This window comes from Pseudophryne corroboree, chromosome 12 (assembly GCF_028390025.1).
Source record: "Pseudophryne corroboree isolate aPseCor3 chromosome 12, aPseCor3.hap2, whole genome shotgun sequence".
NCBI classification, from domain to species: domain Eukaryota; kingdom Metazoa; phylum Chordata; class Amphibia; order Anura; family Myobatrachidae; genus Pseudophryne; species Pseudophryne corroboree.
This window is the reverse complement of record NC_086455.1, coordinates 112,835,543-112,861,890: the sequence shown is the minus strand read 5'-3', so window position 1 is coordinate 112,861,890 and position 26,348 is coordinate 112,835,543. Positions and strand designations below refer to the sequence as shown.

At 42.3% G+C, this 26,348-nt stretch overlaps 1 protein-coding gene across 7 annotated transcripts in view; it reads right to left on the bottom strand.

The window, feature by feature from the left end:
• Nucleotides 1–1,009: 1,009 nt before the first annotated feature.
• Nucleotides 1,010–26,348, bottom strand: part of RALGAPA1 (Ral GTPase activating protein catalytic subunit alpha 1) — a 669,595-nt gene continuing 644,256 nt past the window's right edge. For 6 of the 7 annotated variants that reach the window (XM_063947861.1, XM_063947860.1, XM_063947862.1 and 3 more), the window contains one exon: nucleotides 1,010–2,284. In XM_063947861.1, coding sequence (XP_063803931.1) covers nucleotides 2,139–2,284 — 146 coding nt within the window. In that variant the 3' untranslated portion in view covers nucleotides 1,010–2,138. Of the gene's footprint in view, nucleotides 2,285–16,951; nucleotides 16,980–26,348 lie in introns of all 7 variants that reach the window. The other variant, XM_063947864.1, reaches the window with a different exon arrangement.

Below are 26,348 nucleotides of genomic sequence, written 5' to 3'. Positions count from 1 at the left end.
ATTGCACTGAAGCTCTAACACCATAAAACAAGGAAGAGTGCACTGATTTTTATGGGCGTACAGTATGTGCAAGGGGACTTTCTGAATCCACCTTTTTCTTTCAAATGTAATGCGCATACATTGTCACAGAACAATGACCGAAATGTGAAAAATTATGTTATGCAGTATTGCTTTTAAAAATGGCTTAAATGCATAACAAAAGCATGATAAGCACAGGTATCCCAGTCCAGAGTTTCATATGAGGTTCAATTGTTTCAGGTTTGCAATGATGGCACTATTGAAAAAGCATGTAGAATCTGCACTCTCACAAAATAATTCTCCTTTTATCCTCTGCACTCAATGTTTCTTTGCTCAGTCGTCAATGCCCTGTGTATGACTACTCCGCTGATACCTACAGTGAGGTCCGCAGTCAATGAAAAACAATATACTATATAGATATCTCCCATCTGTTTCTGCATAGTCTTTCTGTTCCACTATTTTCAATTGTGAAGCCAATGAGTCACATGCCATCAGGAATTCAAGCTTCTCTTCAATGTATAAATACCAATTAACATAAAAAAATGTCTATAAAACACAAAAACTATGTCTTACAATGCCAAGAAGACATCCAGTGTCAGATGAAGTCTTTTAAAATTAGGTATTATTCAACTCTAAACAGAAAACCTCAAATGTTTCCTTTGACATTACTATCCATTTAGATTGTTAAGCAAGTCTACCAGTTCTTTATGTGCGTCTCCAATGCCAAAAGGAAAAGTTTCTGTGAGATTGCATACACCTAAAATTACAATGCCCCACAAGAGTCATAATAATAAAACAGTCAAATGGCTATAAAAAGTGTTTTGCCATTCAATAAATGCCTTAGTTGCCCATACAATGGTGTCTGAGACACATTATAGTATCAGCAAAAAGATGTTAAGTGCTGTATCAATGACTTTCGGCCTCATTAGCGACATTACGTTAATGGTTTTATGCATTTGGAAAACTTATTATGAATGACCCAAAAAACAAAAACGGGTTGTATATTTATTATTTGTGACACAAATGATAACACCACATCCATTAGAACATTGGCCTAACAGGATGCGCGACATGACAAATTTAATAAACAGTGCCAAATAATGTTACAAAAAAAAAAGAAGAAATGGAATAAAAGCAACCATATGATAATGAAAAAGAATGGCATAAAAATAGTACTATCCACATTCTGTAAGTGAAATGTTATCAGACCAGTCTCTGCTCAGTCCTTTGGCATATCTAGAAAAGGTACTAGAAGCTGGAAATATTCAGCTAGATTTTCTTCCTTTAGTGGGAAAGGCTTTGGCAGCCTCAAGGTTATTCGGGGTCACAAGACACCTTTATAAGATGGGTAAATGGCGCATTTTAGTGACATAGGGTCATGGCACTTGAAATTTCTCATTGCATATACAAGGCCATGTGTAATGAACAAACATAACTGCACACAAGTGTAATCAATATGGGCTCCAGCATATAATAGCACACCAAAACCTGAGTGCACACTCTCCCTCATTATGGAATGACCCTCTATTACAAATACATAGACCACCTTCAGTGCAGTGCCTTCTACACACTAAAAGGCCACACAGAAAGGGACATCCCTTCAAAATTAACATCGCCATATTTTGTAACTAAATCAGGCATATATTATTTATGGAAATATTTGGGGTGGTCCAAAGAAAAAGACATAAGCCATCTGAACATATCTCACACAATAACAGGAGGCAGGAATATCATTAATAAATATACAGCACAGTCGGTGCAAAGATAAAGTAAAAACAAAAATATTAACATTTCCTCCAGGTTCACACAGAGAATAAACAAAAAGTGTCATACTGCTAAAAGCTGCAAAGATATACATATGGCAACCGGCATTGCACATAGCAATTTAAAACCACAGTTGTTGTTTTTTTTGTTTTGTTCTTTAGACTAAAATTTTAATTCATATCTAAAAGTCCAGTGTTATTCATTCAAATAAAAGAGACGTGTAAAAACATAGAATAAAAGAACAGAGAGTGTGAAGGCCATGTGAATGTGAAGTGCCGGACTTTTCCCACACATGGCAATGCCCACGATAGAAGAAAAGAAAAAATATGGATAATCCAGGGATGTGAAAACAAAAACTAGGACTTGTTGGCAGAGCCAGAGGACCGCCGAAGCTTAATGGACATGCGGCTTTTGCTGGTCCGTGGTGACGTAGGGGATGCCAATTCTGAGCCATCATCCTGAGTCAATAAGATCTCATCCTGCTTATCTGCAGAGCAAGTGCCTGGTAAATAAGACAGATATTTAATGGTACACAGAGCATATAACATTTTATATATAAAACCATACAAAAGTAGAAGTTTAATAAAGCAAACTATTCCAGGAAGTTACATTTTATCTAGTGAGGGGAAAAATGTTATCAAGATACAATAACAGAAATCAGTTCCCAAAAAAGTCACTTAAAAGTGAATAAAATAATAACTGTGGGAATAAGCCATAAAACATTTCCAATTCACTGTAGTCATTTAGGTGCTACTGATAAGTCACACTAGGTCACGTATATGCTATATAAAATTGTTACTGTTTCATATAATAATTTAGAATGCTATATAAAATTGTTATTGTTTCATATAATAATTTAGAAAACCATGCAGTAAGGGGGGTTTTCAATTAGTGCTAACAGGCGCCTAATACCAGTGGTGAGAGGAAAGTATATTCAATTAAATAGCCTTTCTTCCTTGCCTAAAAATTGGGATTCAGGTGCAGAAACCCACTAATTTCACAAAAACAATGAATGTTTTTCCTGTGCGCGAACATGATTTTGCTATTTTACAGTTCTGTCCGACTTTAGGGATTCATGTGCAGGGGAATCCCCGCTAATTGGATACCCCCGATTGTGTATATTTTATTCTGGATCGAGATCCTCAGATCTATAGATATTTGCATCTATTTGCATAACATTACAGCAACAGGTGGCTTCATTTCATAAATCAATATATTGAAGTTTATGGAATCATACTTTGCATCAATATCATTGCATAGGTCTCAGAGAGGTAAGTATGGCAACAAGTATAAGGATCAGTGACTGATGTCTACAACGTATAGTGTATGCACGGCCCATTTTGCTTCATGGACCACTTCTGAGGATCCCTATTACTGCTGAATTTATGTATGCTCAAGAGAACTTGACAAGAGTTTCTATAGCCATAACCATTTATCGCATTAACAGTGTCTTTACTGACCAGACATCTTTTTTTAATATCTTTTAGAAATCTTGTGATTAACTTAACGGGCCTGAGTCAGAGGTGGACGCACAAGCGGCTGTGTCTATTGGCAGTAGTCCGCCTGCAATTTTATGCAAATGCTGCTACAAAGTCCTTCCTGTCACACGCCATAGGCGGTGTTCACCGCGCTTACCCCTGCGTGCCTGCTGGTCTGTGTTGCGGCCTCCGCCTTCGGTGGTCCACGGGCTCCGGCGCCTGGCTGGCGCGGCTCCCGGCAGTTCCCCGGGGCAGGGGCGCCGCCATGACACCCGGCATCACGTGGGCGGGGAGCAGGTGACGTCATCGGACTGTTCCGCCAATCCAGCGGAGGCGCGAGATTCAGAGTCAGACGCCGGGCAGAGCCTCTGCGCCTGAGTATCGTCTTTTCCCCTGACGTGGATGCCAGTGCTCTTGTTCCCGACGTATCTCTCTGCAGTCGTACCCCAGTGTCTCCGGCACTTCCAGGTGCCAGTTGCTGCACAGTTCAGCGTATACTGCGGCTGGTGTGTTTCTCTGCAATCTAGTCACCAATGCTTCTTGGAGTCAGCGTGTGCTGCGGGCTAATCACCACTCTCAAGTTCTACAAATCATCAGTGTCTTGAATCACCGCTCTCAAGTTCAACAAATCATCAGTGTCTTTAATCACCGCTTTCAAGTCATTCAAATCATCAGTGTTATTAACCACCGCTCCTAAGTTTTGCAAGTTGCCAGTGTCTTTAACCACCGCTCTCAAGTTCTACAAATCATCAGTGTCTTTAATCACCGCTCTCAAGTCATACAAATCATCAGTGTCTTTAACCACCGTTCACAGGCTCTACAAATCATCAGTGTCTTTAACCACCGTTCACAAGCTCTACAAATCATCAGTGTCTTTAACCACCGCTCACCAGTTCTTCAAATCACCGGTATCTTTAAAAACATCACTTACAAGTTCTTCAGTCATTATTATCTTGTACCAACACTCACAAGTACTTCTTTTCCTGGAATCCTTAGCATTGCTTACAAGTTCTCCTATAGGCCTGGACATTTCCCCATACTTTCCTTCTCTGCCATGTGACATTGTGTTGCTCTCTTCCTGCAATAAAGTTCTTTAATATTTTCACCAAGCTTTACTGTCAGAGTCCTGTATGAGGAAGACCTATATTAAGCCATCCCTGTTCCGACCCAACTGTGCTTCCTCTCCCCTACCATCGGGAGAACCCCCGAGTTCACAACACCTCCAACCTAGGTCAGTGACACTTCCCTGTTGTATATCCATGAGTATCGTCTTTTCCACTGGCGTGGATGCCAGTGCTCTTGTTCCCGACGAATCTCTCTGTAGTCGTACCCAGTGTCTCCGGCACTTCCAGGTGCCAGTTGCTGCACAGTTCAGCGTATACTGCGGCTGTTGTGTTTCTCTGCAATCCAGTCACCAGTGCTTCTTGGAGTCAGCGTGTGCTGCGGGCTAATCACTGCTCTCAAGTTCTACAAATCATCAGTGTCTTGAATCACCGCTCTCAAGTTCTACAAATCATCAGTGTCTTTAATCACCGCTTTCAAGTCATTCAAATCATCAGTGTCTTTAACCAACGCTCCCAAGTTTTGCAAGTTGCCAGTGTCTTTAACCACCGCTCTCAAGTTCTACAAATCATCAGTGTCTTTAATCACTGCTCTCAAGTCATACAAATCATCAGTGTCTTTAACCACCGTTCACAAGCTCTACAAATCATCAGTGTCTTTAACCACCGTTCACAAGCTCTACAAATCATCAGTGTCTTTAACCACCGTTCACAAGCTCTACAAATCATCAGTGTCTTTAACCACCGCTCACAAGTGTTTCAAATCGTCAGAGTCTTTAACCACCGTTCACCAGTTCTTCAAATCACCGGTATCTTTAAAAACATCACTTACAAGTTCTTCAGTCATTATTATCTTGTACCAACACTCACAAGTACTTCTTTTCCTGGAATCCTTAGCATTGCTTACAAGTTCTCCTATAGGCCTGGACATTTCCCCATACTTTCCTTCTCTGCCATGTGACATTGTGTTGCTCTCTTCCTGCAATAAAGTTCTTTAATATTTTCACCAAGCTTTACTGTCAGAGTCCTGTATGAGGAAGACCTATATTAAGCCATCCCTGTTCCGACCAAACTGTGGTTCCTCTCCCCTACCATCGGGAGAACCCCCGAGTTCACAACACCTCCAACCTAGGTCAGTGACAGTATACTCAGGCCTCATGGACCCGGGGGATCGAAGCCCAGAGGCAAGTACCATCCAGGACTTGATTTCTCGAGTACAAAGTCAGGAAGCAGCACAGGGCCAGGTGATGCATTATCTCCAGGAATTGTCTGGCCGGCTGGATCAAATTCAGACTTCTCTGGCTTCAGTAGTACCGGCCCCAGCTCCAGTGCCTGCTCCAGTGGTTGTTTCTAGTAATGTTCCATCCTCCTCTGGAACCAGGTCACGCCTTCAGCTCCCTACTCCTTCTCGCTATAATGGGAATCCTAAGAATTGCCGTGGTTTTCTCAATCAGTGCGAGGTACACTTTGAACTTCTTTCACATAACTTCCCTACTGATCGGTCCAAGGTGGCATACATTATTTCTTTGCTCGAGGGTTCAGCGTTGGATTGGGATTATGGGAGCGATCTGATCCATTGGTTTCTAGTTACACCAATTTCATTGCATCATTCCGGAGGATCTTTGATGAGCCAGGCAGGATGACCGCTGCCTCTGCAGACTTGCTTCGTGTCCGGCAAGGCTCTCGTTCAGTGGGACAGTATGTGATTAATTTTCAGACCATAGCCTCAGAACTGCGTTGGAATAATGATGCCCTTCGGGCTGCCTTTTGGAACGGGCTCTCCGATCGTCTAAAGGACGAGTTGGTCACTAGAGATTTGTCGGATTCTTTAGATCAGTTGATCTCGCTCTGTGTAAAGGTGGATCTTCGCATGCAGGAACGAGGTGGCGAACGTAGTCGGTCAGATCGATCAAGGGTCCGATCTTTTCCGTCTAAGCAAACGGTTATTCCAAGTCCTGATGAACCCATGCAGATTAATCGATCTCGGCTGTCCCCAGAAGAACGTCAGCGGATCATTTTCTCAAGTTTTGCAAGTCTCGTACAGGAAACGGGCAGTCCTAGCTTGTTCCGGAGGAGTCGAGCTAGGGGTTTCTTCTAAACCTTCTCCGTCAGTGGACTGTTTACTCTCCGTGTCTCTGTTCTCCGAGTCAATAGCCAAACCCGTTAAGGCTCTGCTGGACTCAGGGGCTGCAGGAAATTTTATTTCCCTTTCCTGTGCTCAGAATCTGGGTTTTCAGCTACGGTCGGTCGAACGACCTATTACGTTGACTGCTATCAAGGGTACCCAAATTTCTAACGGTCTGATTTCAAGTTGTACAGTACCAATCAAACTGCAAGTGGGAGCTCTGCATCAAGAACATCTGGAGTTCCTAGTGATTCGGGAGATGCCCCACGATCTGGTTCTTGGCCTTCCTTGGCTTAAACTTCACAACCCTCACGTCGACTGGAGTTAGACACAAATAACATCTTGGGGTCCTTTTTGTCATTCAAATTGTCTCACCCCTGTCTATCCGCTCCGTGTATCTTCCAAGTCAGATGAAGGGCTCATTCCGGAGGCCTATCGGGAGTTTTCTGACGTGTTCTCGGAGCAAGCGGCCGATCTGCTACCACCTCATAGACCCTGGGACTGTCCCATTGAGCTCATTCCGGGGAAAATGACACCTCGGGGTCGCACTTATCCCTTATCATTACTCGAGACCCAAGCTATGTCGGACTGTATCAAGTCTAATCTGCAGAAAGGATTCATCCGCCCCTCTACCTCCCCGGCGGGGGCGGGTTTCTTTTTTGTGAAGAAGAAGGACGGAGGGCTAAGACCATGTATTGACTATCGTGGTCTAAATGATGTCACCATTAAGAACAAGTATCCTTTGCCGCTTATTACGGAGCTCTTTTGATAGAGTTCGTGGAGCCCGAGTTGTCATCAAACTTGATTTAAGGGGAGCTTATAATTTGATACGTATCCGACAGGGAGACAAATGGAAGACGGCCTTCAATACTAGGGACGGGCATTACGAGTACCTGGTAATGCCGTTTGGCCTCAGCAACGCTCCTGCCGTCTTCCAGGGATTCATTAACGAAGTCTTTCGGGATATGCTATACCTAAGTGTCGTGGTATATTTGGATGACATTCTGATATTTTCTAAAAATCTCACAAAGCACAGAATACAGGTCAAAGAGGTGCTTCTTCGATTACGAGAGAATCATCTTTATGGCAAGATTTCCAAATGTACCTTTGAGGTTTCATCTATTCCATTTCTTGGTTACATCATTTCGGGCACGGAGCTTCGTATTGATCCAGAGAAACTCCCTGCCATCCGGGACTGGACTCAGCCTCTTTCTTTGAAAGCGGTACAACAATTTCTGGGCTTTGCAAATTACTATCGGAAATTCATAAAGGGATTCTCTACCATCGTGGCACCTATTACTGCCCTAACCAAGAAGGGTTCTGACCCAAGTCATTGGTCCTCCGAAGCTATAGCAGCGTTCGCTCAGTTAAAGGCAGCCTTTATGTCCGCTCCAGTACTTCAGCAACCAGATTTTTCAAAACCACTCTTTTTGGAGGTTGATGCTTCCACGGTAGGCATAGGTGCCGTGCTTTCGCAGTACGCTCCAGATGGGAAGTTACATCCATGTGGTTTCCATTCTTGCAAATTCTCTCCTGCGAAACAGAATTACACCATTGGAGACAAAGAACTTTTGGCAATAAAATCTGCCTTGGAGGAATGGAGATATCTTTTGGAAGGTGCTAAACACCTAATTACAATTTTCACTGATCATAAGAATTTGCTGTACCTCAAGACGGCCCAGTGCTTGAATCCCCGTCAAGCTAGATGGGCGCTCTTCTTTACTCGGTTTTCGTTTGTCATTAAGTACCGGGCTGGGACTTTCAACACCAAGGCTGATGCTTTATCCCGTTCCTTAACAGCTTCGGATGAGGAGAATTCCGTTGAGAAGGCTTTGATTCTCAGTCCAGTTTCTATGTCGGCAGCTCCCAACGCTCTGGGTCCTCCTCCTGGGAGGATGTCTGTGCCAGCTAAATTTCGACCAAGGTTGTTGCAGTGGGCTCATATCTCCAAGTTTTCCGGTCATCCTGGAGCTCAAAAGATGTGGGAGTTTCTACGAAGGTCTTACTGGTGGGACACTATGAAGAAGGATATTCAAGATTATGTCAACTCATGTCCTCAGTGTGCTCAGCACAAAATTCCTTGTTTGCCTCCTGCGGGGTTGTTGCATCCACTGTCCATTCCTCAGAGGCCTTGGACCCATATCTGCACGGTTTAGGTTTACCTCAGGAAATCGTCTCTGACCGGGGGGTACAATTCACTGCAAGATTCTGGAGAGCTCTCTGTACGGCCTTACAAATAAAACTCAAGTTTTCATCCGCTTACCATCCACAGACCAACGGGCAAACTGAACGCGTCAATCAAGATTTAGAGACTTTTCTCCGTGTTTATCTCTCTCCCTTGCAAGATGATTGGGTGGAACTGTTGCCATGGGCCGAGTTTGCCCATAATCATCTGTACCACTCTTCGACTGGTGAGTCCCCATTTTTCATTAATTATGGGTTCCATCCTCAAGTTCCTGAATTTCCCATTTGTCCTCCGGAGGATGTTCCTGCTGCAGCCTCTACTCTTCGGCACTTCAGTCAAATTTGGAGTCGAGTTCATGCTAATCTCAAGAGAGTCTCCGGCCGCTATAAGTTCTTTGCGGATAGGAAGTGACGAGCAGCTCCCCAATACAAGGTAGGTGACAGGGTATGGCTCTCCACCTGCAACCTTCGGTTAAGGGTGCCCACTATGAAGTTCGCCCCAAAGTTTATTGGTCCTTACCCCGTGTTGCAGGTCCTGAATCCGGTTGTCTGCAAATTGGGATTGCCTTCCCACCTCCGGATACCAAACTCCTTTCATGTTTCTCTCCTTCGCCCCCTTATTTTAAACCGGTTCCATTTAAAGTCCCTGAGGCCAACCTCTGCAGAGTCTGAAGCTGGAACGGACTTTGAAATCAAAGCTATTCTTGACTCTCGTTATCTTCACAAGAATCTACAGTATTTAGTGGAGTGGAAAGGTTTTGGCCCCGAGGAGAGGAGCTGGGTCAAGGTTACTGAAGTTATGGCTCCCCGACTGGTGCGGATTTTCCATTCCAGACATCCAACAAAACCTGGAAAGTGTCCGGGGGCCACTCCTGGAGGAGGGGGTACTGTCACACGCCATAGACGGTGTTGAGCGCGCTTACCCCTGCGTGCCTGCTGGTCTGTGTTGCGGCCTCCGCCTTCGGTGGTCCACGGGCTCCGGCGTCTGGCTGGCGCGGCTCCCGGCGGTTCCCCGGGGCAGGGGCGCCGCCATGACACCCGGCATCACGTGGGCGGGGAGCAGGTGACGTCATCAGACTATTCCGCCAATCCAGCGGAGGCGCGAGAGTCAGAGTCAGACGCCGGGCAGAGCCTCTGCGCCTGAGTATCGTCTTTTCCCCTGACGTGGATGCCAGTGCTCTTGTTCCCAACGTATCTCTCTGCAGTCGTACCCCAGTGTCTCCGGCACTTCCAGGTGCCAGTTGCTGCACAGTTCAGCGTATACTGCGGCTGGTGTGTTTCTCTGCAATCCAGTCACCAGTGCTTCTTGGAGTCAGCGTGTGCTGCGGGCTAATCACCGCTCTCAAGTTCTACAAATCATCAGTGTCTTTAATCAACGCTCTCAAGTTCTACAAATCATCAGTGTCTTTAATCACCGCTTTCAAGTCATTCAAATCATCAGTGTCTTTAACCACCGCTCCCAAGTTTTGCAAGTTGCCAGTGTCTTTAACCACCGCTCTCAAGTTCTACAAATCATCAGTGTCTTTAATCACCGCTCTCAAGTCATACAAATCATCAGTGTCTTTAACCACCGTTCACAAGCTCTACAAATCATCAGTGTCTTTAACCACCGTTCACAAGCTCTACAAATCATCAGTGTCTTTAACCACCGCTCACCAGTTCTTCAAATCACCGGTATCTTTAAAAACATCACTTACAAGTTCTTCAGTCATTATTATCTTGTACCAACACTCACAAGTACTTCTTTTCCTGGAATCCTTAGCATTGCTTACAAGTTCTCCTATAGGCCTGGACATTTCCCCATACTTTCCTTCTCTGCCATGTGACATTGTGTTGCTCTCTTCCTGCAATAAAGTTCTTTAATATTTTCACCAAGCTTTACTGTCAGAGTCCTGTATGAGGAAGACCTATATTAAGCCATCCCTGTTCCGACCCAACTGTGGTTCCTCTCCCCTACCATCGGGAGAACCCCCGAGTTCACAACACCTCCAACCTAGGTCAGTGACACTTCCCTGTTGTATATCCATGCGTATGAATGTGCAAGGACTGAGGTAGCCACTTTCAGCATCAGAAGGTGCTGAAATTCTGCTTGCTGCTTCTTTAGATGCACCATCGAAACTTGAGCCAATCTCTAATGACCGGTCTAGTTTCTCAGACTGTGTATGACATCTTATATGAGAGGTTGAGCCTGCAAGACTCCCATAGCATACCCATAAGACGGACTATCTCCCTCCATGCGCCAAGACGCCTTCCTGTCATCGCCCAGTAACACCCACTACATTTTCAATACACTTCTCCGCGCATGTATCTGAAATCGCAACCGCGATTCTGGATGGACATAAATGCATGCTTGGTGTGACTTCGATGCATGCACACTGCAAAATAAATCGCTCATCAAGTCTGACACAGATAGTATGTCCAAATTCAAAGCAGCCCTAATATGTGATATTTATTCTTTTTATATTAGAGTTGACATCTAATCTCAAAAACAAAACAGCAGATTAACCCTTTCATACATGAATTATCATAACCTACTGGAATATTTGTTTTTTTAAATTTTCTTTATGAGTCTTCAGGAAGCTATACACGTGTCCACTTGAGTTGACAACATACATATGCAACATAAAACATTGCCCTATTATCACAGAACAGTACTTTAAACATGAACATTTTTTCTTCTATTTGCAAAAAGATCTGGTATGGTTCCAATTTGTTCTCATCATGTTGCTTACTGTATTTTTTTTTCTCCAGAAACAAAATATCCTCTAAGTTGAAAACAATACATATTTTTATGCCTATTTATGGATATATGCATCCAGAAACAAAAATGTCCTCAGTAGTTATAACACAAATATTTTCATTTACTTCATACCTAGGAAGTTCGCTCTTTACACTTACTGAATTATTTGAATTCAATATTTTTTATTTTTTTGTGTGTTTAAAAATAAAAAAGGCATATATACTTTACAAAGGTGTGGTCTCTTAGGTAAACATACAAAATATCAAATAAACAAGTCAGAACTAAAAATTGCATTACGTTACATTAAAGATTGTCATTTGAGCGTATTTATAATGTGCAAAGTGCAGAGTAATAGATTCTGTGGAAACCCCATGACAATATATTTATAGCATCTACCACCTGGTGTTTCATCTTAAGTAAATAACTCAAGGCTGCTCGTATCCATCCCTAGCATCACTTTTCATCATTGCAGCCTCTGATCCCCTGAAAGACCTTGCATATGCCGAGTCTAACCATTTATTCCAAATTAGGTGAAACGTCTTCTCTGTATGTCTGGCTATCTATCTATCTATCTATCTATCTATCTATCTATCTATCTATCCATATATACACACATTTTTCATGTGCCGCAGTCTCGTTCACCAGTTTCAGCCATGTCATAAAAGCTGGGCTCTCCGTAGCAAGCCAAGAGCGAGCTACAGTATATATACTTTAGCTACAACACACAGGTTAACAGCATAGTGTTGGGATTGGGTATCTAATACTTTATCCTCTATCATACCCAACACGCATACAGTATGGGTGAGTGTATCCTGTGGGATCCCAGCAGAAGCAATGGAACAAAGTATTTTGTCCCTAAAGACTCTGATATGAGGGCAGTACCATATTAAACGCCAGATATTCCCTATGTCTGCATCGCATTAAGGACACTTTGAATTGGTTCCGAAGTTAACTAGTTTCTCAGGTGTTAAATAAACCCTATGCAACAAGAACTACTTGTTGATAGCAAATTGAGGCTTCCCAAATCCATCTCCCACTTCTGTTTAAGAAGAGGCGGGCCAGTACAGTAGTAGCTACGGTATGAAGTAGTGCAGAGTATATCAGAGAGCAAATGCCTTAGCCCTACTGATTTCAATAATTGCTTTATAGGAGAATCCTTTATTACTGGAGGAGCATTCTTGAATTGAGTTTGCAGCGCTTGCCAAAGTTGGAGATAGCTGTAAAAATAGGTTTTAGGCACATTGAATTCTAATGGTTACTGATGAAATGATTTAAAGTATTACAGGTTTTACATAAAGATATCACTCTCAATTTACACCATTCTTCTTTAGCCTGTATTGTTACCAATTCAGAGAGCCCCTGTGTGCACTATAAGGGGGTATGTATCAGGATCCCAAACCTCCGTATGGAATATTTTGGCAGATAAACGCCAGATACAAAGTGTTTGTTGCGCTATTGATATTTCATGAACTGAGCTAGACTAATTTTAACGCTTGGTGTAAAAGTTGGAAATGCACCCTGGACACAAAGGCTCAAGACACCCCATGAAGATGTACTTCATTTTATGTGTGCAAGCTGTTAGCATGTAAGCTTTAGTCAGTGATTTCCAACACTGACCTTTATTTCATATTATTGCTGACAAACAGTAAAGGGACTTTCAGCTAATATCCAGAGCCGGCCCTAACCATTATGATGCCCTAGGCAAGATTTTGGCTGGTGCCCCCTAGCACCGCCACTAGTTCTGCAAGAGATGCCTAGCATGATTCAGCTGGCAGCTCTGCTAACATCGGGCGCCTTTTGTTTATGAAAATGCATCTTATTTGCATTACTATGTGGCTAGGATGCACAAGCAGCTTCTGCTGATTAAAATAATATGCAGCATGCCTATATTCTGTGTGCGACAGCGGCTGTATCTGCATACGAAATGCTACATTACAGTGATTTCCAGGAATACAAACAGAATATAGGCATGCCGCATATCATTTTAATCAGCAGAAGCTGCTGGTGCCCCTAAGCATACTAAATGCCCTAGGCATTTGCCTAGTTTTCCTTTGCCTAAGGCCGGCTCTGCTAATATCCTTTTGGAAAAATATAATCCACAATGAGACAGGACTTCTGGGAAATGTTGCTGAGAGTAATACGCCAAAATCCAAGGCTGTGAAGCATTAACCAGGGTCAACATCATCAAGAGAAAGGATGGGCCCGGGTACTGGGGGAAGTGATCAAATCGGGGTAGGTGCAGCCACGCCCCTCCAGTTTTAGAAATGTAAAGGGAGTGGATCAGGGCAATCGCCCCCCTGTAACACTATCACTGGTTGCTGTATAGCAACACAGTGGCACATCATGCAGGGTGATGGAGGAGATTGGCGGTGCTCAACAGCCTCTCTCATGTGGCCAGAACATCAATCAACAGACAGATTGGTTTCACCATGCTTTCGTCTCATCCGAAAACATCGTTAGGTTTCTAGGGTTGCAATAATTTACCACTACATTTTAAATGCATTTTATAGATCCATGGACCCAGTAATGCAAATTATCATACAGGGTCAATGCTGTTTTCCAAACATCAGTGTGTAAACAACCTTTATTTTGGTCCATTCTACCTTTTACCCAAATGCTTTGTTCAGGCTTACGGGAATATTCAATTAGGAGTGGTAATTTACTGTGGGCCCTGCCCCGGGGTTATTAAATTGTCCCCAATGCAGGCAGTTTTCAGGGTTTTTTTTCACCCGCCTGAGGCAGGTTAAAAAATATTCCCAATAAAATTCCCAATTTTCGCAATCGTGGTCGCGAAAACATGAGTCCAGGAGCTTATCCCAGATCCTATCTGTTTTTACCTGAAAACGGGCCATTTTCCGGGAGAAAAAAAATGGGCTATACTGTATTGCCCCCCCAAAAAATAAAAAAAAATACCATTGTAAAAAAATTGCGATAAAAGTCCCTTTTTTCTTCTCTTCAGAATTTTTTTTATTGAATATCCCTATTAAGATTAATCTTTAATTTCCCTATTCATAGTCCAAGTTATACATAAACATAAATCTAGTATAATTGATTACTGGCATCACTAAAAGTTAGACCTATAGACTTTATTTCAAGTGCATATGTGGTGTTGGGACTAGGGAAGCCAATCCCGGGCCATTTTTTAAATTCCGGGTATCTGGATTGAAAAATGGGCAATCCCGGGATTGGCTTTTACTATGTGGCCGCCCCCTCGCTGCGCTCCGCACACATAACTCACAATATACTGGAGGCGGGTGAGTGGGGAACATCCTCTGCTCTCTCCTGGCGGCTCCCAGCGGCATGTGACGGCACAGCGTGACCTCTCACGCTGTGCTGGGGAGCTGGAAGAAGGAAGCCGGGCAGCGTCTGAGCATCCTGTGAACACTCAATGCTGATCCCTCAATCCCCGGGATTGGAGCTTCCAATCCCGGGACTCAATCCAGGTTGTTTCTGGCCCTAAATCCCGGGATCCCTACACAGATGTGGTTTAGGACTTAACTGTGTATTCACAGAAATTGGTGCCTACTGTTCATGCTTAGGCAGGGCTACGTAAAAGCCAACTTAAAGTAGGTGGGGCACGGAATTTGTGTAGATGTTGACAATGGTATCATCAATATAAATGTAGGTTTATGAGCTTCATCTGAGATAGAAGGAGAGTAAATTATATAATTTTTGAAACTCTGTAAATACTAATTCATTTTTTGCATCTTATTCACACTGCAGAGGCAGTAAAACATCCAAAACAAACACTGTTGTTCTAGTCACGTGCCAGTATTGGGCGGGTTGGCCGAACTGGGCGTTTTTAATCGCTCAATATGTGTCTCTTATTTGCACAAATAAAGCAACAAAACTACACTGCACTGATCAATCTGATGTGTGACATCTGTATATCTGTATGAGACTGAGTCTACATTGCAGAAATTATATATTTTATGGAGTTTTGTTGGACAGATACCAAGATATTTACATTTTTGCAACTGGAATTTGAAATAACGCAATAGAATGTCAAAAATATATGATGAAAGGTGAAGAAAGTTGTGCATTAGATGTGTGGATAGAGTGTTGCCCAAATGTAACGGATCATAGAGGTTAGGGGAGAGATATACGGGTGGCTGAGAATATCTCATGTGAAGCAGGATATTTTGTGAGTGTGGACCTTAGGTCTTGTATAGTCAGGATGTTTCCAGACATATGCATCAAGTGGTTCAATACTCAAAAATGTATGTGGCGAGGGCTCATACATGTTAGGCACCATTAATGTTGCGAATAGTTGAGAAGGGGGAAAATATGATGAATAGCCTAGCTATGGAAATAGTATAAAGAACATTATACTTGTGAGAAAGTCACACAAATAAGCAAGTGTATCTGAGAATGGCAATTATAAATGTCCCTAATAAGCCTTCTTGTCCTTTAGTGCTTAGAAATGTTTGGTATTTTTAATTTGTTAACAATATATATTAGGTGCCCTTTTAGTATTATGGTGGGCTTGTACTGTAGGTCATGGATAAACAGAAAACTATTTGGTTGTACAAAAGCAGTCAAGCATTACTTGAGTCTATTAACAAGGATTTGGGCAAATATTTAAAAATGTGGATAAATGTGTCTTCTTGATTATAGTCTCTCCAATTTACAGATGGAATCTTAAGCAGAGATTATTCTGTGAGAGGAGCAATTATTTTGGTCTTTAACCTCATTGTGGATTAAACTATTTTAGTTCCCAATGTTAGTTTAGAAAGGGTAGTCCTTGATAACAGACACCTTGAAAAGGCATTTCATGTGAGCAGCTAGCATGGTGGAGATAGATTTATAATGTGTGGGCAGGTTCTGATTTTTTTTTTTTATATGTGTTGTTTTTATTTCCTCACTAAACTCAAAAGAACAAAAAGAAAGGCATTTGTTGCTTTTACCATGGATAGAAGTACAGTGTGTGTTGTGAAAGTAAAATTGTATACGTTGGTGTGATATACATAAGGAATGGCTATTTAATCCGATTAGAGTTATATATGGGGTGGGGATGTTAATGGATATACTGCTGTTTTTTAAATTTTTTTATTTTAGTTTTCTGGGGAATACTGTATTTGTTCTCTTCTTTTTGCCAAACAAAGGTTGATTAGCCCTCTCGGACTTTTTGATTTTGGGACATGGAGTTTTCAACCATATGATGCAAACATCATATAAAGTAGGGGACCAGAAAGTTTAGTGGAGGTTTTTGTGCAAGCCTTATCACATTTCCCAGTTTTAACACACAAATCCCAATTTATGATACCCCTAAAACCACATTGCTCTGTTCAATCCAGAATAAAATAAACTTTGTACCTCATCTGGGCTTGTCATACTAGACATAAACCATACCCACCATGCTTTGAGGCAAATGCTTCCATCCAAAGAGAAGACTGTTGCCATTTTAGTTAGGATTTGTACTAGTAGGCATTCCCGAGATTCATGCACAGTATAGGGATAAGAATGTTAGTGACAGGTGCCCACTGACCGAATACTACTCATTCCCCATGCAGTGATTTAGTGGCAATGATTAGAAAGATTTCATGCAAGAAGAAACAGGAGAAAGAGAATTGGGTCTTACCTCTCAAACTGAACAAATATTTAGTGATCTAAAAAGAGGAAATAATAAAAAATACCAATCAAATAGCGAGGAGGCTTACAAAAATACCAATCAAATAGCGAGGAGGCTTACAAAAATACCAAATCGTGAGGAGGCTTACAAAGATACCAATCAAATAGCAAGGAGGTTTAAATGGATTAGGTAAAAAGTACTGAACAATACGTAAATAAATCAAACATAAAATAAGCAATTATATTTCAATCACCCACATGCAATATTTTTCTTCCATGGTATCACCGTGTGTATTATTGGTTTCCAATATCAAACAGATAAAATCATCATAAAGTCACAGTAGTAATAATTCTGGTTTCACTTAGATAAGCCAAAGATTCATTATACTAATTTTACCTCTAGGAGAAAAAAAGGTGTAATGATAGGTGATTTGAAACATTTGTAACAATGTTATAAATTACATTAATGATGGTTGACAGTTATTAAAAAAAAAACATAATTGCTCTGAGGTCTTGAGACATACTTTTAGATTTCAGTTTGTGTCACAAATGTCAATTCAAATGATCAACACAATCCTTCTTTACAAATTCATTCAGATGGCAGAAGATACAGTAGATGGACAGATAATGATAAAAAATATTTTTTGCACATTTAGCAGAACAACGTATGTACAGATGTAGCCAAACTCATCGTTGCTGCAGCTGCGCTATACAGGCATCCTAGTCATGCCATACAAATAGCGCAGGTTGGCAAAGCAAGGCGTGATAAGGTGCAAGAGGATCCACAGCATGCAATACACCTCTGGGTGGTGACTGTTCCACTAATGAAAACTACATTAAAGTGCTGAATAGCAGCAGATGGATATGGCACTACAGAATACTGTACAATGCAGCAAGCCCTGACAAGGGTATCCGTTTGGCAGGTCAACCCTACTTAGGCCGACAGTCACTATGTTGACCACTATTGGTCGACACTCACATTGTCAACATTGACAAATGGCCGACACATGAAAATGGTCGACACCAGAACCCTGACAAGTGGGCCAATGCACAGCAAATACAGTAGTTCTTTTTTTTAAACAATAATACTGCAGGGCGGAGTACGAAATCCCTGGAATGGCAGGCACACAGTGACTACATGCCTTACAACTGAACGCTTCCCTGGTGCACTGTATAAAATGATCCCTACATTAAGTAGAAATGTGAACATAGAAAAAGATTTGCTCAGCGTCTTAAGCGCACACGAAGAAAAGCACAGTTCAGAGTTCTACACAGCTCTCTAAAAGAAAAAAAAAATTAAATCAGCAATAGAGTTGGGACACACAAATTACAACAAGCAACATCAATATGTCACTGCAGGTGTCAGTCACCTGTCTCCGTGGCATTCTTGGCATAGTGAAATCGCCAATGGTTACTATGCCCGTGAGCTAGGGTTTGATTCCCAGAAAGGACACACTTGCATTGTATAGCTGTGTAAAAAGTAGCATCCACAGCTTTTTTCTAATTTTCCCAAAACAAGTTCTGTTGTGCTTCATATACAGACTCAGACATGTACACAATTATATGGTCAAAATTAGAAAAAATATAAGCTGTGAATGCTACTTTTTACACAGACAATACAAGTGTGGCTTTTGGGGAGGCTGCCTATTAAAGCAATGGGGAGACCTGGGAAGATGTACAGTAAACTCATAAAGATAAGACTCTCATAATTTGAAAAGCAAGACTTGTATATCTGTGTAAAAAGTAGCATTAATAGCTTTTAATTTTTTTTTAACTATATATCTGTGTGCATGTCTGAGTCTGTATACAAAGCACAACAGAACTTGTTTCGGGAAAATTAGAAAACATCTATGGATGCTACTTTTTACACAGATACAAGTGTGTCCATTGTGGGAATCGAACCCTAGCTCATGGGCACATTAACCATCTGCGAAATCACTATGCCAAGAGAGTCATGGAGACAGGTGACTGACACCTGCAGTGACATAGTGATGTCGCTCATTGTAATTTTTTTATAGCGCTGTATCCCATCTCTATCGCTGATTGTAATTATTATTTTTTTCTTTCAGAGCTGTGTAGAACTTTGAACTGTGCTTTCCTTTGTGTGCATCAGAGATGCTAAGCAAAACTTTTCCTGTATTTACATTTCTACTTAATAAAGGGATCACCCAAAAAAAAAAAAAAAAAAAAGAAGTTCTTAAACTACAAGCATTGTTTAATGGTAGTTTTCAAAAGCAACACCTAGTGGGCGAACACCATTATTGCACCTGCCGGAGACTCAATTCATTACAATGTGACTGAATATGCCATACTGCGACAAGGTGCAGGGATACATAATGCGACAAGCGTTTCACAATACATGCCACAGGGAGAATAGATGAGCATGGCTACATCTGTAATTTTGTTAAATAAATATTTTAGAGAGTTTCTGTAATGGTCATTTGGATTTTAAGTACTACTGTATTGTACTTGTCTCCTTAGATCCCATACTTCTCTATATTTTTTATTTAACACGCTGTCACCATCCATCTCCTCTCACTAATAAAAATTGTTTCCTACTTTAGAAATTGAAAAAAATGTTGTAAAAAAATAATAATAAACTATTGTGCTGAGATGCTCTAATATGCTACTGCCTGTTTGGAGCTTATAGTTCAGGCTAAAACTCCTGGAGGGAGCAATAGTGAAAGTTATATGAAAAAAATAAAAAAGACCTATATAAAAACTGACATACAGTACTAGCTGAAATACTACAGAGGGTGGGAACAATAACATAACAAAGCAGTGGGGTAACTTCAACTGGCTTCTATGGGAGCCGACAAAACTAGTCCATCTGCTTTAATTCTATGCATGGTCACAAAATCAGAACCACCACCCCTGGAGAGGATGATCAAAAATCGCTCACACACCCTTTAGTTATGGAGCCCTTCAACGAAGGTATTTTTTTGTACTAAAAGTATATTGTAATAACCGGAATTAAATGTGTCATGCAAAATTGGCTGCAGAGCTTGCAATCTTTCTGAATTTTTTTATTTATTTTAGAGTAGAAGGTGCATCATTACCAGAAATATAATGGTAATATATTTACCCCAATCAATTGTAACTGTACTTGTTACAATTTACTCGTGGACTAAATGTCCATAAAAGAAGTGGTTATCTCATGAAGCGATAATCCAGGTGCTCTTATTTTTGAAATTCATGTTGCCATAAACAGGTATTATGGGCCCACTTACAGTATTACATAGAATTTGACGACAGATTAAAACCACTTGGCCCATCTAATGTCTGACCAAATATTTTTTTTTACCATAGTGTTAAGCAAATCCTATTTAACCCTTATTTTTGTTAGGATAACCTAATGTCTATCCCATGCATGTTTTAATTGCTCTACTATCTTAGCCTCTACCACCTTTGATGAGAGGTTATTCCACTTGTTCACTACTTTCTGTGAAGTAATTTTTCCACAAAATCCCTAGAACCTACCTCCCTCCAGTTTCAATGCATGTGCTCATGTTCTAATACTTCTTTTCATTTGAAGTATGTTTCCCTCCTGGACCATGTTAAAACCCTTGATATATTTGAAAGTTTCTAACCTGTCCCGCCCTCTCTCTTCTCTGCTCCAAGCTATACATATTGAGATTTTGTAGTCTTTCCAGGTAAGTTTTGTGATGTAGGCCATGCACCATTTTAGTTGCCCTTCTTTGTACAATCTGTAATGTATTAACATCCTTTTGAAGATATGGCCTCCAGAACTGAACACAGTATTTTAGATGATGTCGTACCAATGACCTATACAATGGCATTATTACTTCTTTCTGCTGCTGAATCCTCTCCCTAAGCATCTGACTAGACTTCCTCATAGCTTTGTTACATTGCTTACCTGTCTTTAAGTCACCTAAAATAGTGACTCCGAGATCCCTTTCCTCCTCAGTAGTTTACAATATAGTGCCATTAATACTATATTTAGCCTTTAGATTTTTGATACCCAAGTGAATGATTTTGTATTTTTTGTCATTAAATTATAATTGTCATGCTCTGGACCATTCCTCTAGTCTACCTAGATCATCAAACATTTGTTTTACACCTCCTGGTGTGTCTACCCTGTTACATACATTTGTGTTATCTGCAAAAAGGCATACTTTCCCTTCCATACCATTTACAATGTCACAAAGATATTAAAAAGCACTGGTCCAAGTACAGATCCCTGGGGTACTCCCCTGATAACATTTACCTCCTGTGAATGCACTCCATTTACTACAACACTCTGTTTTCTCTCCTGCAACCAAGATCTTATCCATCCAACCATTAGTATCCAATTCCATGCTTTCGAGTTTATTTAGCAGTCTGTGATGTGGAACAGTGTAAAAAGCCTTACTAAAGTCTAGATAAGCTATATCTACACCCCCCCCCCCCTTCCCTCCGCTTTATCTATTACTTTAGTCACCCAGTCAAAAAAGGTTTGTTGGACATGATCTCCAACACAGTAAATCCATGCTGGTTGTGACCCTGTAAATTGCTGGATCTTAGATAATCTACAACTCTTACTTTTAACAGTGTTTCCATCAATTTCCCTAGTACTGATGTAAGGCTCACCAGTGGGTAGTTGCTCGTGTCTTCCTTACTTCCACTTTTGTGCAGTGGTGCTATGGATTATTCCTATAGCTAGTGACTGGTTGAATAATTCTGTTGATGGTGTTACCCGCACCCCTTTAAGCTCTTGGGGTTACTATTAAAAAATGATACCAGTCCCTACAGTCCGATGCTGGTGTTACTTGAAGATTTGTGGAGGGTGCATGCTGTTGATTTATAAAAATATATATACTTTTTTTCAATATTACACAGTGCATACATACATACATATATATATATATATATATGTATGTACACACACACACACACACACACACACACACACACACACACACACACGTTGAAGGGCACTCCAACTCGAATTCAACTTGAGTTGGAGTACCCCTCATCATGTATTTTTATCCATCCCTGTCCTGTTGTGGAACAGACTGTAACGAGCACCAATTTTAGAGAGAGTGCAACCATTTTGTACATTATTATACTATAATACTATATATATATATATATATATATATATATATATATACATACATACACACACATACACACATACGTAGAACAGAATGACTTGTTAGTCCTGTGTTTTTTCGTGTGGAGGTATAAACCGTTATTTATTTATATATATATATATATATATATATATCTCATAAAAGGCTATTGCTGCTCCACACCTCTATGGGGGGAATTTGAGTGCTTTGCACAGCGGCAGCTAATGGATTGTGCCCAATGGAGCAATTTAAGTGTCACTCCACTCGAGCGCGCACAGCTGCTGTCAGCACTGGCATTACTGTTATGTTGTTCGGTGAATTTGTTGGGCTGGTAATTATATACACACACACACACACACACATACAGGTTAAACTCAGAAAATTAGAATATCATGCAATTGATAGTGTGGGCTGGCTCCTCCCTCTATGCCACTCCTACCAGACTCAGTCTAGGAAACTGTGCTAGAGGAGACGGACATACTTTGAGAGAAGGATATAAAAGAATAGTGGTGAGATTCCGAACCAGCACACACAAACAAGAGGAAAGCCATGCTAACCAAGCTTGGAACAGGTACAGCAACAGCTGAACCAAACAACAATACTTAACCAAGTAACAGTGCAGGAAGAATGAAGCACCGGGTGGGAGCCCAGTATCCTCTACGGACTATGAAAAAAGGATTTACCGGTAGGTAATTAAAATCCTATTTTCTCTTACGTCCTAAAGGATACTGGGGATCCATTTAGTACCATCGGGAAGTACCAAAGCTCCCAAACCATGTAGGAGAGTGCTGAGGTTCCTGCAGAACTGATCAACCAAACTGAAGGTCCTCAGAGGTCAAAGTATTGAACTTATAGAACTTTGCAAACAAGTTCTAACCTGACCAAATAGCTGCTCGGCAGAGCTGTAAGGCCGGGACACCGCGGGTAGCCGCCCAAGAAGAACCCACTGACCTAGTCGAGTGGGCCTGTACAGATTTTGGAACCGGCAATCCTGTCTTGGAATAAGCATGCTGAATAGTGAGCCTGATCCAGCGTGCAATTGACTGCTTTGAAGCAGAACACCCAATCTTATTGGGATCGTAAAGAACAAACAGCATGTCCGATTTGCTGTGACAAGCTGTCCTCTTCACATACACCTTCGAAGCCCTCAAAACATCTAAAGACTTTGAAGTAACAGAGGTGTCGGTAACAACCAGAACCACAATGGGTTGGTTGATGTGAAACGCAGACACCACTTTAGAAAGAAATTGCTGAAGTCCTAAGTTAAGCTCTGTTCTCATGGAAAAGTAAATAGGGGCTCTAGTGAGAAAACGCCCCAGCTCCGACACACGTCTTGCTGAAGCCAAGGCTAACAGTGTGATAGGTCTTCCACGTAAGATATTTTACGTCTACCTCCTGTAACGGTTCAAACCAGTACGACTGGAGGAACTGCAGCACCAAATTGAGATCTCAAGGTGCTGTGGGAGGCACAAAGTGAGTCTGGATGTGCAGCACCCCTTTCAAGAAGGTCTGGACCTCAGGGAAAGAAGCCAATTGTTTCTGAAAGAAAATAGACAAGGCCAAAAGCTGGACTTTTATGGAGTACAGACGTAGGCCCACATCCACACCCGACCGCAGAAAAAGCAGGAAACGTCCCAGATGAAATTCCACCACAGAATATTTTCTGCTCTCACACCAAGAGACGTATTTCTTCCAAACACGGTGGCAATGTTTAGACGTTACCCCCTTCCTGGCTTGGATCATAGTCGGGATGACCCTGTCAGGTATGCAACTCCTGGCTAGAATCAGCCGTTCAACTTCCATGCCGTCAAACGTAGCCGTGTTAAGTCTTGAGAGACGAACAGGCCCTGTTGCAGAAGATCCTCGCGAAGAGGTAAAGGCTACAGATCTTCCAGGAGCATCTCCAGAAGGTCCGCGTACCAGGCCCTTCTTGGCCAGTCCGGAGCAATGAGGATTGCTTGAATTTTCCCCTTTGTATTCTTTTCAGAATTCCTGGGATTACCGGAAGTGGAGAGAACACATACACCATCTGATAGATCCATGAAGTCGTCAGCGCGTCCGCGTCCACTGCCACTGCCTGTGGGTCTCTCAACCTGGAACAATACCGCTTGAGCTTCTTGTTGAGAAGAGAGGCCATAGCGTCGATTTGTGGACATCCCAAGCGACGTGCCAAGCACCTGAACACCTCCGGCAGAAGGCCCCACTCCCCCGGGTGCAGGTCGTGTTTGTTGAGGAAGTCTACTTCCCAGTTGTCTACTCCCGGAATGAAGACCACCAACAATGCCACAGCGTGTTTTTCTGCCCAGAGGAGAATTCTTGATACCTCTGACATTGCTGCTCTGCTTTTCGTTCTGCCCTGTCGGTTTATGTACGTTACTGCTGTCACATTGTCCAACTGAACCTAAATGGCCCAATTCTGAAGAAGATATGAGGGCTGCAGAAGGGCAATGTAAATAGCCCTGAGTTCCAGAATGTTGATTGGAAGGATGACTTCCTGAGGTGACCATCTTCCTTGAAACTGCACCCCCTGGTTGACTGCTCCCCAACCTCTGAGGCTTGCGTCCGTGGTTAGCAGAATCCAATTCTAAATCTCAATTAGGTGAGAAGTCTGGAGCCACCACAGAAGGGAGATCCTAGCCTTTGGCGACAGACGGATCCTCTGGTGCATGTGAAGATGCGATCCGACCATTCGTCCAACAGATCCAGCTGGAAGGGCCTCGCATGAAACCTTTCCGTACTGAAGCGCCTTGTAGGAGGCCACCATTTTAGCGAGAAGGCGAATGCATAGATGCACCAATATCCGGGTTGGCTTCAGGACATCCCGAACTATCGACTGGATTACCAATGCCTTTTCCAACGGAAGAAAAATTTTCTGCGACTCTGTGTCCAGTATCATTCGCAGACATGGGAGCCTCCTTGTTGGCTCTAAGTGAGATTTCGGGAGATTTAGAATCCACCTGTGATCCAGGAGTAGTTTGGTTGTGAGACCAATGCTGTCCAACAACCTTTCCCTGGACAGTGCCTTTATCAGAAGATCGTCCAAGTACTGAATTATGTTCACTCCCTGCTTGCGAAGGAGAAACACCATCTCTGCCATCACTTGGGTGAACACCCTCGGTGCCGTGGAGAGACCAAATGGTAGGGGGCCTGGAACTGGTAGTGACAGCCCTGTAGTGCAAAGCGTAGATAAGCGTGGTGAGGCGGCCAGATCGGAATGTGAAGGTACGCATCCTTGATATCCAGAGACACTAGGATTTCCCCCTCCTCCAGACCTGAGATCACCACTCTCAGAGACTCCATCTTGAATTTGAACTCTTGTAAGTACGGGTTAAATGATTTTAGATTCAAAATCAGACTTACCAAACAGTCCAGTTTCGGTACCACAAACAAGTTGGAATAATATCCCTTGTTTTGGAGATGAGGTGGAACTGGAACAATGACCCGAGTCTGTACCAGTTTTTGAATGGCATCCTGTAAGGTTATACTTGCCTCTTGTTAAATTGGTAAGCCTGATTTGAAGAATCTGTGAGGTGGGAGCTCCTGAAACTCCAGTCTGTAGCCCTGGGAAATAAGATCTATGACCCAGGGATCCTGGCATGATGTTGTCAAGATGTGACTGAAATTTTTCAATCGGGCTCCCACCTGCCAGTCTTCCAGGCCTTGCGGTCCACCACCATGCAGAAGGCTTTGAGGAAGCAGAACTGGAGCTCTGTTCCTGAGAACTGGCAGTTGCTGGTTTGGGCGGTTTACCTCTAGCGCCTCTGTTGGCAGTAGAAGACCCTCTGACTTTGCCCTTAAATTTGGCAGTCCAAAAGGACTGTAGAGTAGGTCCTGAGTAGGTCTTCCTGGTTGGGGGAGCTGCAGAAGGAAGATACTGTATGTGGACTTACCAGCAGTAGCTTTGGAGATCCATTTGTCTAGTGCATCTCCAAATAAGGCCTCTCCTGTGAAGGGTAGGCCTTCCAACGACTTTCCTGGAGTCCGCAGTCCACTGGCGTGACCATAAGCCCCTGCGTGCTGACCCTGCCATAGCAGTGGTGCGTGCATTAAGCAAACCTACTTCTTTTATGGCTTCCTCCTGTATATGTTGCAGGAGTAACACAATTTCCCCCCCTAGATAAGCAATCCAACCCCTCAATAAGGTTGCCTGACCATTTAGCAGTGGCTTAAGTAATCCACGCACATGCTAAAGTGGGTCTCTGAGCCACCCCAGCAGCTGTGTACAAGGATTTGAGTGTAGTCTCAATCTTACGATCAGCTGTGTCTTTCAGGGAGGCTGCCCCAGGGACGGGTAACACAATCTTCCGTGACAACCTGGACACAGATGCATCC